General features: G+C 46.3%; 1 protein-coding gene across 1 annotated transcript in view; it reads right to left on the bottom strand.

Annotated features, from left to right (window-relative positions):
• PDZRN3 (PDZ domain containing ring finger 3) overlaps positions 1-13,082 on the bottom strand; it is a 132,588-nt gene extending 119,506 nt beyond the window's left edge. The window contains exons 1-3 of the mRNA XM_041425579.1: positions 12,117-13,082; positions 5,770-5,856; positions 4,540-4,647 (exon numbers count right to left, since the gene is read on the bottom strand). Of these exons, the coding sequence (XP_041281513.1) occupies positions 4,540-4,647; positions 5,770-5,856; positions 12,117-12,833 (912 nt within the window). The 5' untranslated portion in view covers positions 12,834-13,082. The remainder of the gene's footprint in view (positions 1-4,539; positions 4,648-5,769; positions 5,857-12,116) is intronic.
• Positions 13,083-14,732: the final 1,650 nt, after the last annotated feature.

The following is a 14,732-nucleotide window of genomic DNA, read 5'->3' as shown; positions in this document are numbered from 1 at the left end:
AATGCTTCTTCTTTTATTCATTCACTCAGTTTTACAGCCATCCTTGCTTCACTTTGTGTCACTGGCAGGGAAAGGTTCACCATGCTCCTGCCAGAGTGTCCTTTCCTGCCATTCCTCTGTGGCTGAGGGATTTCTCTGTGCTGATGTGACTTTTCAGAGGCTGTGCTGTGAACACAGCTACCAAATTAATCTCCCTGAAATCCACCTAACCCCCTCCTGCGAGCAGAAAGTGGCTCTGCCAAAACACCACACTTGCTACAGGGGGAACAGGGAGCCCGCAGCAAACGGCAAATTTTGTTTGCACATCCACGAGATTTGCTAAAAAGTTTCATTGTTCTCGTGTGTAATCTGTGAAGAAATGCACGTCCTGGAAAAGCAGCCCGTAATTTGTAGCACATGAGCGTGCTTTGGGGAAAATCAATCAAATGAACTAAGACGTGTTCTCAACTCCTAAACTAATGATCCTTCCTGTGAGCAGCATGAAACACCGGGCCAGTCCCAGATGGCATAAATCCTCCAGGTTTCAGCAAAGCTGTGACAGTTTAGACTACCTCAACAGTACCCTAATTGTGCTGCAAACTTTTTAAGGTGGCGAGCAGTCAGCCTTTTCAAAAGCCTCCTTCTTCCCAAGCGGTCCCAGGGCTAAAGAAACAAGTTTACCAGTTAGTGAGAAGAGAATGCCAGATTTAATTTATACTCTTTCAGGGCTGATGTGCTTAAAAATAATAACTCTGAAAATCTGATTTTTGTCTTAAGAAATGCCAAGCAGCTGCATAGAGGCATTCAGGGCTGGGACCTGAACCAACTTCTGTTGAGAGAGGAAATTAGGACCATTTTGTTACCCTGACAAAAATTAAATATATGAGAACAGTAATTCCTTTGCAGAAAAAATCAATACTTTCAGCATGTTTTTAACGTGGCAATTTGCTATGGAACATCTTAACAATACCTCAGTAAATCACCAGTTGAAATCAGCTGCTGGCTTTGAGTGTACAAGTACAGAACTGCATGAAAAATGTGTAGTCAAAGCAGAGGAAATCTCCCAGAACTGTGACTTCCTCACTCCTAAACTCATTGTGAAAAATCTGAGAATAGATACAGGTAAGAACAAGCTTTGGTTTACACAGAGAAGTTACAAAACCACCAAAATCCAAATCTGTAACCCTAATCTGGCAGGAGTTTCCAGAACTTCTTTCCCTCTGTGCCTCAGATCACCCATTTACAGAGTAAGGGTATTATTAAGCAGTGAGGGGAAATTATTAAAATTAAGCAGTTAATAGCCACAATATGATCTTCATAGTCATATGTAAGCACTAAGTATCATTATTCAACAGATTCTGTAAAAGAAAATACAAGAAAAAGGCTATTTCTCTGTACATGCTGCTTGCTGCCCTGATGACTGAGTAGTACAGACCATGCAACATTCATCTTGGTTTTTGTCATTTAGTAGTAGCAACATAGACCTCACAGTGCCATTACTTACTTCAGTGATATGAAATGGGCCAAAAAATTGCTTTTAAAGAAAATTCAAGTCAATTCTTAAACCTGGTTAACTTTGCATTTAACCTTCTGAAAAATGCAGAACAGGAAATCCAAATTACGCAAGGAAAAAAAGTTTAAAAATTATCTCTGACATAATTCCAAGGTTATCTCTGGATCAAATTGTCAGGGGATAGAATTTGCAAGCAAACAGCAATAAAAAAATGCTTCTGCTATCAGCCCTGAACAGTACCCTGCTGTGTCTGTATTTCACTCTGCCTAATCCCTGCTCAGTAATTAGAAATGTTGTGGCAGCTCTGAAAATGAGAAGTGACGCTCTTATTTTATATGTGCTCCAAAACACATCCACCAGAAGATCTGCAGCAAAGAAACATTTTCCAAAATGAAATCAAATGATCTGTGCTTTACTTCATTGTAAATTCTCAGTGATGGATGCTGGATTTAATTAGGGATATGTTATGCTCAGCATCTTATACTGGAATAAGGATTCTTTGTGGAAGAGTCTATTTAGAATCATGCTGATGATCCATAAAACCTTATTATTGAATGGACAAGAAGCTCTAGATAGCTACATTCAGTTCTAGGGAAGTAAGTTGCCATCTTTCCTCACCATTTTTATGCCTTTGAAAGCAAATGTGACCTGCTAGGATGCTCTACTCTGTGCCAAGTCCTCCAGCTGTGTCCTCCCAGTTACAGCTACATCTGTAAATAATTTTTGAGTCAAACTCCCAAATCAAAACTTTGACAGTGTGAAGGTTATAAAAAAACTTGCCTCTAGAAGGACACCACCAGTGGCCATCACTAATTCTCACCTAGATTGCTGACAGGTATTTCAATTATCTAAGATAATTAGACATCAGGATGATAAAGCTCACTTAGATGCCTTGATGCAGGAGGTATCCCCTTTTTCCTTATCCAGAGCAAGGTTAGATAAAATGTGCTAAATATAAACTGCAGAGAACACGGGATGAAACAGCTGCTCTCAGGAGCTGGTGTCCACAGTATCTGTATTTTAAAGGGCTCTCTTTTCGAGCACTCCAGTCTAGTGCTGTGAACTGGATGTCTGTAGTGGCTGGGCTGCATGAAACAAATTAATTTATCTAGAAAAGCATTCCATTAGCACTCTTGGAGGCTGCTTCACCATGGGAATCAAACCACATTAGCTGGGCACCACTCAGGGCTTGCTTCCACAGGACACTGCTGATCCAGAGTGAGATGCTGGTCTGAAGGCAGCCAAAGCCAACCCTTGGGAAACAATGTGCTCCATTTTCATCAGCATTTTGTGTATATTTAGAGGTGAGAAGAGTGAATATGACAATGAGTTTGTGGTCAGCACAACAAGAGCTGTCAACACATGTCAGCCCCATGTCAACACATGGGTTCCTGCTACCCTTGGCATGTTATTAATCCAACAAATCCCTCTCATGTCTTTGTTCTGAGCTTTTCTCTTGTCTGAAAATGCAGCTTGAACCATGCACAAGGCTCTGCACAAACACTGCTGGCACAGGCATGGCTCTGCTCAGGGAGGGGACAGGGCAGGAAAGCTCACCCAGCCTGTCCCCTCGTGTCCCTCTCAGCTCCTCTGACACACAGCAGGACTCCTTCCTCAGCCTGCACCAACACCAGGCTTGGGGAGCAGTAAGGAAGGAGCAAAAAATAAAATCAGAAGGAAGGAGGTCCCTTGCAAGGCAGCAGATGGTGCAGAGCCCACGGAGGCTGGCTGCCCTTGTCCCCTCACTGTGAGCCAGGGTCACTTCCAGCCTGAACCAGGACCAGCACATTTCCCAACCTTGGGTCATTTGATCTCCCAGAGTTTTGGTTTTCATACAGTTGTTTGGTTTATGTGACCGTGCACTACTTCAGAAACGGATGTCAGCTTTCCAAGGAGGCTGTGGGGAAATTCAGGCTTATGGGAAACCTTCAGCTCAAACAAAATCACAGAGTTCTCACAAAACTGTCCAGACCTTTTCGCAATTATGTTACATCACACACAGGGTTTGAGCAACTCTGGATCACTTCACAGCTCAGCTTCTTATCTTTTTATAGTTCTGCTACTGTGGCTCCATTCTTTCCCATATGAAGAAACTTAATTAATATTTTATACCCTTACTAGATTGTGAATACAATTTGCCATAACAGTACAGAATAAGCAAATACACTTTGTCCCCTGCCAACAGAAAATCCTTAACAGCTGTTTATTGCTCATTTGCAAAACATAAGAGCAATGGAATTCCATTACTTAGAGAAACTGGCTGTTCCATGATATCCTTGGCAACAAACACCACACTTATCTTTTTGAACAATAGACTCTCAAAGTTTCTGCAGCCTACAAAAATAAGACAGTGAGGAAGACTTTTTCTTAACTCCAAAATGCCAAACAATGGGAACTGACTCACCGTCAGCTGCATTGTGTTTCATGAAAATGAAACTTTTTCTTGCTCTCTCTCTCCCCCACAAAAAAGAAATTTGCTTGCTGCAAATTTAGAGAAAAGTTTCATGCAACTATCTCCTTCACAGGAAGAGCTTTTTATTGAGGTCAAGACTTTGGCAAAATGAGGAGAAATTCAGACTGCAATCTAAGTAGTGTAAGAACTCAGAAACAACATTAAAGGAGTTACTTAGGTTTATGATAAACCATAGAGAAATCGCAGAGCGGAATTTTCCCTGACTGTTCAAAACTTAAATACCAAGAAAAATAACATCATGCTTTACACCACAGATATTTCACATATGGTTTTAACTAAATAACTTCCAAGTTTCCAACAGCTTAAAAAAGAACTATCTATGGCATACCAGAGAGATGCGAGCTCCTCAGAAAGTCAGGACATGCACATACCATCCATAATCTGGTTTCTATATTTAGGGAAGGACTATACCTAAAGCCCTGGAGGTCAGCACTGAATCAAGCCCAGAATATTTTCACAGACAGATGTTCTAGACAGAGTTTACCACAGTCCACTCTCCCAAACCCACAGCAAACCTGCCACATGAGGACCTGAGCTGGAGCTTGCACTGTTAAAAGGCAGTGTATTCTCTTACCTCAATAATCCTGTCGTGGATTTGCAGCCCTCCTTCCTTAGCAGCAGGCCCAGTGTCAACTATTTTGGATACAAAAATTCCTTCGCTGGATGAGGCATCCTGATTGTCCTTCAAGGATGAAAAGGAAAACACATCACTGTCCCTCTTGTCTGCCCTCAGCTGAAGCTTGTCCATGTCACAACAGTGCACGTAATTTGAGAGAAATATTCTTACTGATGTCTTAATATGGAATTACTTTGTGCTAATGAGAACACCTGATACTCCTATTTTGAAAGACTAAGCAACCAGGGATGGGCTTCCATTAGGTAAATTAGTTGCTTGATAATCATTTTCCTCTGACTTAGGCCAGCTCAGGAGTAATTGTCATTACAATTATTCTCACAGCAAAATCCAGTGAGACACAGCCTGCTTGCACATCAAACATAAGACAACAGTGCAGTTTTCATTTTTAGTTGCACAGCTTTTCCTCTGGAGACTTGAAAATAAACCCACGAAAACACCTTACACTTAACAAGGTATTTTCATATTCCTGGGTATTGTGCTTCTACCAGTGCAGAACCATGTCTCAGAAAGTTGAAAAGCTCTAAAGAAAGAATAACTTTCAAGTGAATTCACTAGGAATAAATCGTGATTAATGTCAGATTTCTGAGCAGCCAAGAAGTAGTTCGGAATACTTTCTAAATTACTAGGACAAGGTATAATCCACTCCTTGATGTAATTAAAGTCATATGCAGCAGCTCCAGCCAACAAGCATCCCAAAAACATACATTAGTGAGTGTGTGGTGCAGGAAACATCTGCTGAAATCACAGAACTCAAAACCAAGCTGTTGAAGTTCCATCCCTTCACCTGCACAGAGAGCTGCTGGATCTCTGCTGGAAAGGAGAGTAAATAATTTTTTTTTTTTTTAATGAAAGGGGCTAAAGTTGTGTCTCTCAATCCATGAAGTTCACAGCAGTAGGGTCTGAGAGAGAGACACCGTGGGTTTTATCATTTTGGGAGTGGCAGTGCACTAGGATTAGTGGTGCTGGCTGTGATGCTACGCAAGAATAAACAGGCAGCGAGAGAAAAGGCAGCGTGGTTAATAGACATCCACACAATCTCAAAGGAAGAACTGCTCTGAAAGAATCCCAAGAGGACCAAATGCTTGTCAGCAACATTTTTCCTCTAAGTGTTGACCTACATGCTTTTCCCAACTGGAAAGGGCAAACATATTTTAACAATTAACATACCACGCATGGCCGGCCACCAATAATATTAAATCCAAGAGATCCAGAGTCCCGATGAAGGACCAGAGTCAGTGCTTTAGTTTCTTCACCCTACAAAGAACAGACAAACACATTCAAAACATTGTGTCTGGGGGGGTAAAAGAGGACAGGTAATACTTCTACCCAGGTTTTCTGTTGGGCTGGTTTCTCATTTTTGTTAAAATCCCCTTGTAGTTTAGAGAGAAATGTTTGGAATAACTTTGCAGCTCCCAGTGGCTGCTCCAGCCACCCCACTGAGCTCCAGCAGCAGAACCTCCCCTAAGATTTATGTGTCTTTTTTATTGAGATCTACACTGAGACACTTAACAGCAACAGAAGGGGTTTATAAGCAATGCTGGTTCCTGCAACTACTTGACCCAGTCATATGTGATGTGTTATGCAAAATACTCCACATTTGCAGTAGTCAGACTCTTTGACTTTTCCAGTGCTTGGGGGTGACTGAACCTTAGGACTGGATCCTTGCATTGCTTCTCTCTCCTGCTGACTATGTGACATTGTTTTAAGTGACACTCTTTTGAACAGTATCAAACACAAAATTCTCAGCTGAGTTTTAGAAAACAGCATTAAACAAAACTGTGACAAATTTTGCCACAGGCCCAGAATGGCAATTGCTATTCACAGCACCTGCTGTGCGTAATTTTTTTTTCTCTAGCATTTCAAGACCAGCAAAACAGAAATCTCCCATCACTGAAAATCATTATGTTAATCCCCTAAAATATGGAATTCTACTGTGAATAGTTTTCTGGACAAACAGCATACAACAAAGATATACTGGAAGGACATGTAATATTTGGGAGCTGTGTGAACAGGCTCTGTCATCCTGGTCTCTCACCCCAGCTTGTTCCTGACTAAAAACTCCTACAAAATATCCTTTATGACACAGGGATGCTACTTAGGCCTACTAACTTTTATGAAGACAAAACAAAGTGCATGAACTGTTAAAGACAACTAAATATTCACAATGTTCTCCCTTCAGTCTCAATCTAGTGTTGTTATTTACAGCAGAGCACTACAAAAAGCCCTCTGAAGAACAATATTTAGAGAATGTTCAGAATGGATCTGTATGTGCATCTAGAGATACAAATGAATCTTTCTACCTCCAAAACCATCTTATTTGTTTTATCCAAGGGGTGAAAAAGTTATGAACACAAAAAAAGTTTGAGGAAGTTATCTTAAAAGTCTGGTTTTCATAACCAATTAATGACAAAAATTGCAACAGTTACATTGTAATTCAATGCAGATGGTTTTAGTTTGTGCATTTTTCTTCTAACATGTCAATTTGAAGTTGTCAATCAAATATTAATGTCTATTAAAGTCATAAAAAATGTCAAAGTAATCCTGGATTACTGAATTACTCCCAGAGATTTGGGGATGATAAGGAAGCCCAATTCCCTGCCAGTGTGAACTGGCAGAGCTCCACTGACCGCACACTCCCAGCTCCTCCACGGGGGAACTGCACCAACAACTCCACCTGAAAATGTGCTTTACAACTTCTACGTCAGTTTCTGATCATTATCTTCCCTAATGATCCAGTCATAAATAGACTTGGACCTGATACAGAGGAACATGAACAAACTCTGACTGATTTTATTTGAATCTGCCTGCACTTGGCAGCAGTGAGAACCAGGTACCCAGAAGAGAACTGAAAGATGAAGTAAAATCTATTTCCCTGCGAGTCTACAGACCCAGACCTCAGACAGGATTTCAAGGAACACATTCCCAGTCCTGTGAGACCACTTTCAAGCACTGATGATTCTGGATTTGAAAGACAAGCACATGCTAGCATGACTGTTTCCTTCTATTATCCCTATTTAAAAAGGCAAATCAATTACAACAATCAAAAAACAATTACAACATTGCTCTCAAGACACTTTCAGTAATTAGACTTGCCTGTTTTCATTAAAGCCTCCTTATGTGGCTTTGATTTGACACTTTTACACCTGGCTGAACAAGTATTAAAGCAGGTGGGATTGAACCAGTCGGGTTGTGAGGGAAGAGAAACAACTAATGCAGCAATCTGTAGGTACTTCTGAAAAAGTACTTCTGCATACAAGGGTTTTAAAGACATTTCCAGGTTTTTCTGGTGGCTTTGTGCAGTGTGTCCATGCTCCCCATGGCAGCAGTCACGTTCCAGCCCCACTGTGGGTGCAGAACTGCCCAGCCCTGGGAGGCAGCAGCACCCTGCTCTGACACTCGGCCACTTCTGCACACTCAGCCCTCAACGACTCCTTCAACAACCTTCTCCTTCTCTCCAGAAGGAAGCCACGATGCAAATGATTTTTCCAGGGCTCTGCCTTTCTCTCCCCCTCCAAGATCTGGCATTCCAGCAGAGCAGTCATTAAACAGTGAGGTAACTGTGGAAATGTGGTGGCCAGGGGCCAGCCCTGCCCCGGCAGCTGCTCCGGCAGCAGACCTGATGGTTCCTGGCATGTTCTATTCCCACAGCTGAACAGAACTCTTAAACATAATTCTTGAAATTACTGCACTTCCCAGCTGAGTAATGTGCAGCTAATAGACTGCCTTTCCCTTTAGATAGCAAAGACTAATGTCTTTGGTAGTGCTGTGGCTAGGAAGGTCTGTCTTCACCAGAGGAGGCACCTCAGCTCCTTCACTGCTGAAAGGGCTGCCAGGACCAGCTTGGCCCATCCTGCCTGGGGACAGGCTGAGAAAAACACATCACCTTGTCTTCACCAGAGGAGGCACCTCAGCTCCTTCACTGCTGAAAGGGCTGCCAGGACCAGCCTGGCCCATCCTGCTTGGGGACAGGCTGAGAAAAACACATCATCTTCTTTTAAAGGACTTCATCTGGCTCTTACAGAATTCAAATCTGTGTCACCACCACCACAGAGGTCCTGAATGTCAGATCATAACTGGTTCTTGCCTGGCTGATTCATTTAAAGTCAATTTCTGTCTCTGGTTGCCAGGAGAGCAGAAGGGTTTCTACCCTGGGCTGTCAACTGCTTCCCATTCCCTCTCCCCTTGTTTCTTCCCAAAGGACTTTGCTGGCTGTGTAAATAAGGGATTGACCAGATCAGCTTATCAAGAGGTGTGCACAGTGCTGTGTTTCACCAAGGATTAAGCCTTGTTTGAATTGTACAAGTTTTTTTTCCTTGATTGTTTAGACTTTGATATTTCAGGATTGACATGTCTGATTGAAGGAAATACGAATTTTGAGGGAGACACTCCACCTTCCCTCCCACTCCCTCCTCAAGCTCATCCTCAATAAGCCTCTCCTCTTTCCACCAAGGAATAAACAGTCATTCTCTGAATAAACCTTGGAACTGTACAAAAAGTGTTCCAGTAAAATTAAAGTGTTCCCTCAGTGATAATGCACATGGGTAACACAACTGGGGTCACTTAAGGCACATCTACTGCTTAAGGGGCTTATAAAATTGTGAGATGCTTGTGTGATGAGTGTGTGTATAAAAATATATTTATGTCTTCTCTCAATATGGTTATGGTGTTGTTATAGAAATCACCTCAGAAAAGGTAGATGCAAGCACAGCAAAGCTGGGATTCATCCAGGATCACAAACAAGGTCTATGCTAAGGTGAATCCCCACCTGGGTCTCCAAAGCTGCTGAAAGACCACGAATTTGGGTCTTTAAAGAACGGTCTAATGTCACTCAATATCGTATTTCCCCTTTCATTAAGTATTTAAACACAACTGTATGTGGGCATTTCTTCTGTTTTGCCTACAGGATACGTGATCTGATTTATTCTGGATTGGTTCTACATGTGCAGCAACAAGCAGCCATCAGGCAGGAAAGAAAACTCCTTTTCTCCATCTACTGAGGAGCCAGAACATCCCACAGTAAGTTCTGCAATCACCACTTGTAAGCTATGAACCCAGATTGTTCGTGTTCAGCCTACTTGTGCTTAGCATAGATCAAACTACTCCATCTGAGAGTGCATGAAACATGAATAATGCTCACTATTTAAATAATGACAGCAAATTGGTTATTTCACACTCTAATCCCTGTGTTCAGGGACATAACCCTTAAGAAAATTTATACATCCTGCTGAGTGTTCCTGCACAGTCTGTGCTACTGCCTCCGAAAAAATAACCCCACACTTGGAAGCTTGCCACAGCCCCAAAGAGGGAAAGCATCCCCTGCACTAGGTGATTACCACAGGTCTTTTACTAAACTCTCCGTGTCACAAAGATGCAAGTTTGCTATTTGTGCTTGCCTGGGAGCTGGGCAGCAGAGAGCTGTTAGTGTTGGCCAGCTGCCCAAAATGCTGTGAAAGACACACAACTGACTGACCGCTGGCCCAGGGCTGTGGTGACACGACACCTCCCAGCTTTCTCCAGACTGGTGGCTGCTCCAGAGAACTGCACAACAGCCCTTTGTAACGGGGCTGCACCCAGCACAGGGGTCTGGGCCAGCTGTACCCATAAATCTGATAGGAAGTATAGCTGAAAATACGTGTCATGAACATTTGCAGCTAAGAAGGAGCAGCTCTCAGGATTACAGCAGCTCCCGACACTGTACGGAGCTAAGAGATGCAAGCCCCACATCATCAGCACTAGAAAAGGGTGGTGTGAGAATAAAGGAGATCAAAGATGAGGGGGCAAGGATTGGGTGAGATGGTTTCTGACAGCAGGACAGTGTGAAGGGCTCTCCTGTCATCAGCAGTGGAGATGGAGCTGTGTGCCAGGCTGTGGGAGCAGAAAGCCTCCAGAATGCCTTGGCAAAGTGCTGCAGGGAAAGGGGGAGACAGAACTGTCCTGAACTTTTATATGACTGTGAACCCCCAATTTATTTTAATGGTATTACCAAGATTTTGACCAGCACACACCCAGTATTGCCCGAAGTTAGAACAGTTCATTTAGTATTGAAATATTTTCTGGTTTGAGTTAGGAAAAGAGGATGGGTTCTGTCCTGGATACCTAAGAAAGTTAAAATAAAAAAAAAGATCCTCTGACATGAAGTTTTATTTCCTTTACACAGCTTTTAGACCCTCAACATTACCAGAGGTGTGAATACAGATGTTTGACAGTTTTGACCAGTTCAATACTGCTGTGTCTGTGGTAGCACATTCCAGGTCACTGGGAGGACTCTGAATGTCTTCATTTAAAAGATAATTGGCTTCCAGGGCTTCCCTCGCTGGGGAGCCTCATTCCAATTAAAACTTGGGGATTGTTGTAGCTCTGGCTTTTGATTCTGGTCATTTTATAAATGGTCTAATTTTGAGAGGTTGGAATCAAGTTAATTTTTCCCTTCCTAATTAAAGAACCCTATGTGACGCTGAGAAAAAAAAAATCACAAGTACACAGCAGATGTCTTGTATTTGGATGTTACAAGGATGATGGCTGCAGATCCTGAAATAGCTGCTGAGGTGTCCGGGTCGCATCACAGCTAATCCCAAAGGCTGCATTTTGTAGGAAGCCCTACTGTGGGATGCCAGGTGAGCTCAGGCTCTGGAAAGCATTGGGTTACACCAGCTTCTTCCAATGCACTCCACTTTGTGTGACTCCTGGGAGTCAATTTCTGCTGCTTTAATACCATTTCCAGGCCTGGAAATTCCACTTTTAGAGTTTTCTTCGGGGAGGAGAACCAAGAGAAAACAGTAACATCACGACCTTGTTACTTTTCTGCGCCAGTTACCTTACCGAGTCCAGCCAGACAGGACGGTCACACTTAAAAATGTACCTACAGAAAGATGTACCTATAGAAAGATGCATCTATTCATGTACCACTTAAAGATGTACCTAGAGAAAGCGGCATATTACGGCTATTAAACCCCAAAGCTCAGGTGTTTCACTTTTCTGCGCCAGTTACCTTACCGAGTCCAGCCAGCCAGGACGGTCACACTTAAAAATGTGCCCATAGAAAGATGCACCCATAGATGCACCACTTAAATACGTACCTATAGAAAGCGGCATAGTACAGCTATTAAACCCCAAAACTCAGGTATTTGAAAGGATTTGCCGCCGGATGGGCTCTCCAGGAGAAACCCTGCACACAGGAACTCCCTGGGTGTCGCGCATGGGACAAGGCGCACCCCGAGGGACAAGGCGCATTCCCAGGGACGTGACGCATTCCGAGGGACAAGGCGCATCTCCAGGGACATTGCGCATCCCCAGGGACAAGGAGCATCCCGAGGGACAAGGCTCATCCCCAGGGACGTGGTGCATCCCGAAGGACGCGGCGCATCCCGCGGGACAAGGAGCATCCCGAGGGACAAGGAGCATCCCGAGGGACATGGCTCATCCCCAGGGACGTGGTGCATCCCGAAGGACGCGGCGCATCCCGCGGGACAAGGAGCATCCCGCGGGACCCCGGGCAGCGCGGGGCCCTTCCTTACCTTGCCGGGGGAGGCTGCGCGGGCGCGGGCCAGCGCGTCCAGGCGGGCGCTGTACTGCGTGAAGCGCTTCTGGTAGCGCAGCGCCGTCACCTGCAGCTCCAGCTGCGCCGCCGCCAGCCGCGACAGCAGCGACTGCTCCCGCTTGCCGGCGCGCAGCGCCTCCTTCTTCAGCGCCTTCTCCAGCGCGGCCGCCCGCGCCTGCAGCGCGGCCCCGTGTGCGCGCAGCGCCCGCAGGCAGCCGTGGCCGCCGGCCCGGCGCTCGCCGTGGGTCAGCACCAGCCCGCAGCCCTGCTCGCACAGCCCCGCGGGCCGCGCCTCGCAGCGCTCCCGCATGTGCGCTTCCACGTCGCGCAGGTTGAGCACCTGGCGGCAGCCGCGGTTGCGGCACTTGGCCGGGGAGAAGTCGCAGGTCTCGGCGTGCTCGCCCAGGTGCTGCAGCGGCACCACCGCCTCGCAGCCCCGCGCGTGGTTGTCGCACTTGATGTCCAGCTTGAGGATGAGGCTCTTGAGGGGCAGGACGTGGTTGAGCTCCTTGGTGGAGATGCGCTGGCAGTTGACGGGGCAGCTGCCCTGCTGCACCACCCAGGGCAGCACGCAGCCCGCGCAGAAGACGTGTCCGCACGGGGTGGTCAGCGGGTCCTCCAGCACCTTGTTGCACAGGTTGCACTTGAAGTCGGGATCCACCTCCCCGCTGAAGCGATCCAGCTCGAACCCCATCCTCCTTCCGCTCCGCCGCGAACAACAGAAGAAAAGAAGAAAACAACAACCAAAAAAAAAAAAAAAAAAAAAAAAAAAAAAAAAAAAAAAAAAAAAAAAAAAAAAAGCCCAGAAAAAGTACGCGGAGCGCGGAGACGGGCCGGGGGAAGAGGCGGAGAACGGGAATAAATAAGTATGAAAGTATGAGCCGCTCCCGCCGCCGCCCGAGAGGCAGCTGAGCCCCCGGCCCGGCCCGCGGCCGTGCCCGCCCCCGCCGGTCCCGGAGCGCCCGAAGGGGCACCGCCCCCGCCCGGCGCCGCCCCGCAGCCCGGGGGTCCCCGGCCGGACAAGGGGGCTTTGTCTCGGCTACGGGCGGGCCCGGCTCCGCGCTGCTGCCCCTTCCCCCGAGGGGCAGGTAGCGGGGCCCGCGGGCGGAGCGGCAGCGCAGCACCGGCACACGGGCGGCACCGGGAGGGGAAGGGGCCGCGCACGGGGATGCGGGGGGAGAGAGGGGAACGGGGAGAGAGAGGGATGGAGGGGAGGGGGAGCGCAGGGAGGGTCGCGGCGGGGTGTGACAAGGTGAGACCGAGCGGCCTCGGCCGCCGGCAGCGGTGACAGACGGGGTGATCGCTCGGAGCGATACGGGACAGACACATCGGCTGGGCAGCGGCGGCCGGGACAGCCTGGAGCTACCTGGTGTAGTGGAAGGTGTCCCTGTCGGTGGCAAAAGGTTTGGAACTAGATGGTCTTTAAGGTTCCTTCCAACCCAAACCATCCAATGGCTCTGTGATGACTTTTGGAAAGGGCATTCATGGGGTTGCCCCGCGGGGTCAGGTCCTAGGACGAGCTGCTTAGAAGTTGGGCTGACTGCTCAGTCCTCAGGTGCGAATTCTTACATTACCGACCGGAAAAAGTGCAAACAGAACAATCTGCCGGTGTGTGACTGAAACATTAAGGGTTAATGATTTGCAAAAGCACCAGGGTGCTTTGCTGAGGCCAGGTTTGCACCCCGCAGCCGAAGGGGAGGTGAAGAGGTTTGGGGTGTGTGGTGGCAAAACCTCTGATCTGCCCAGATACAGGGGGGATGGACACACACCACCAGAGGATGACCACAACAAATCAACCTTTGTTTAGCAACAAACTGGGTTTTGGGCAGGTCAGAAACAGCCCCTGTGGAGGTGGGGTAATGCTTTCTGTCGTGCCCGTGGCCCCCCTTACACACCTGGCTCAGGTGCAGGCGCCCTCCCGGGGGAGGTATCGGGACATTCACACACAGACCTGAGCGTTTTCATCCCTTCTGAGAAGGCACAACTGGCTCAGCTATGAGTCATGCCTGAGAAGGGACCATAAACCATCAAAGATTCCCAAAGTGCTCCCGGACTCATGATCCACAGTGCTGCAACAGAGAGTGGAAAACTCCCCCTCCAGGGGAGGCACTAGCACCTGAATCTGAACGTGTGTTATCCCACCAAACTTTATGTTCCCAGGATTTCCTCCAGCCCTGATGGATGAAGGCTGAGACCATCACTTTGACAAATGGGCATCAAAACTGCAGCAGTCAAATCTTGTTTCTGGATCCATGGGTGGTAATACCTTTCCCCTCCACTGTCAATTCTTATCCTTTCTTTCTTTTTCTTCCTAATTATTTTCTTCAGTGATCTCTTTATACTTTTATAATGCTCTATTACTATAGATAATACCCCCCAGAGGAGCTATGTACCTCCTTTCCCTTGCATACAAATTGTTCCAAAATAAACTTGCCGTACATTTTATATAAATAAAAATACTCCATTCAGTGTCATTTCATTCTAATCCCCCCAAGGGAGCTATGAACAAGAACCTCAGTTCACAGAGCACAGTGCTGTCCACATCCTCATGGAAAAGGGATAAGATTGTTCTGTGTTTGCACAGGCTGCTAAA

The sequence above is a fragment of the Onychostruthus taczanowskii genome, unplaced genomic scaffold (assembly GCF_017590055.1).
Source record: "Onychostruthus taczanowskii isolate IOZ18803 unplaced genomic scaffold, ASM1759005v1 scaffold9, whole genome shotgun sequence".
NCBI lineage: Eukaryota > Metazoa > Chordata > Aves > Passeriformes > Passeridae > Onychostruthus > Onychostruthus taczanowskii.
The sequence above is the reverse complement of the archived record's forward strand: the minus strand, read 5'-3'. Positions and strand labels throughout refer to the sequence as shown.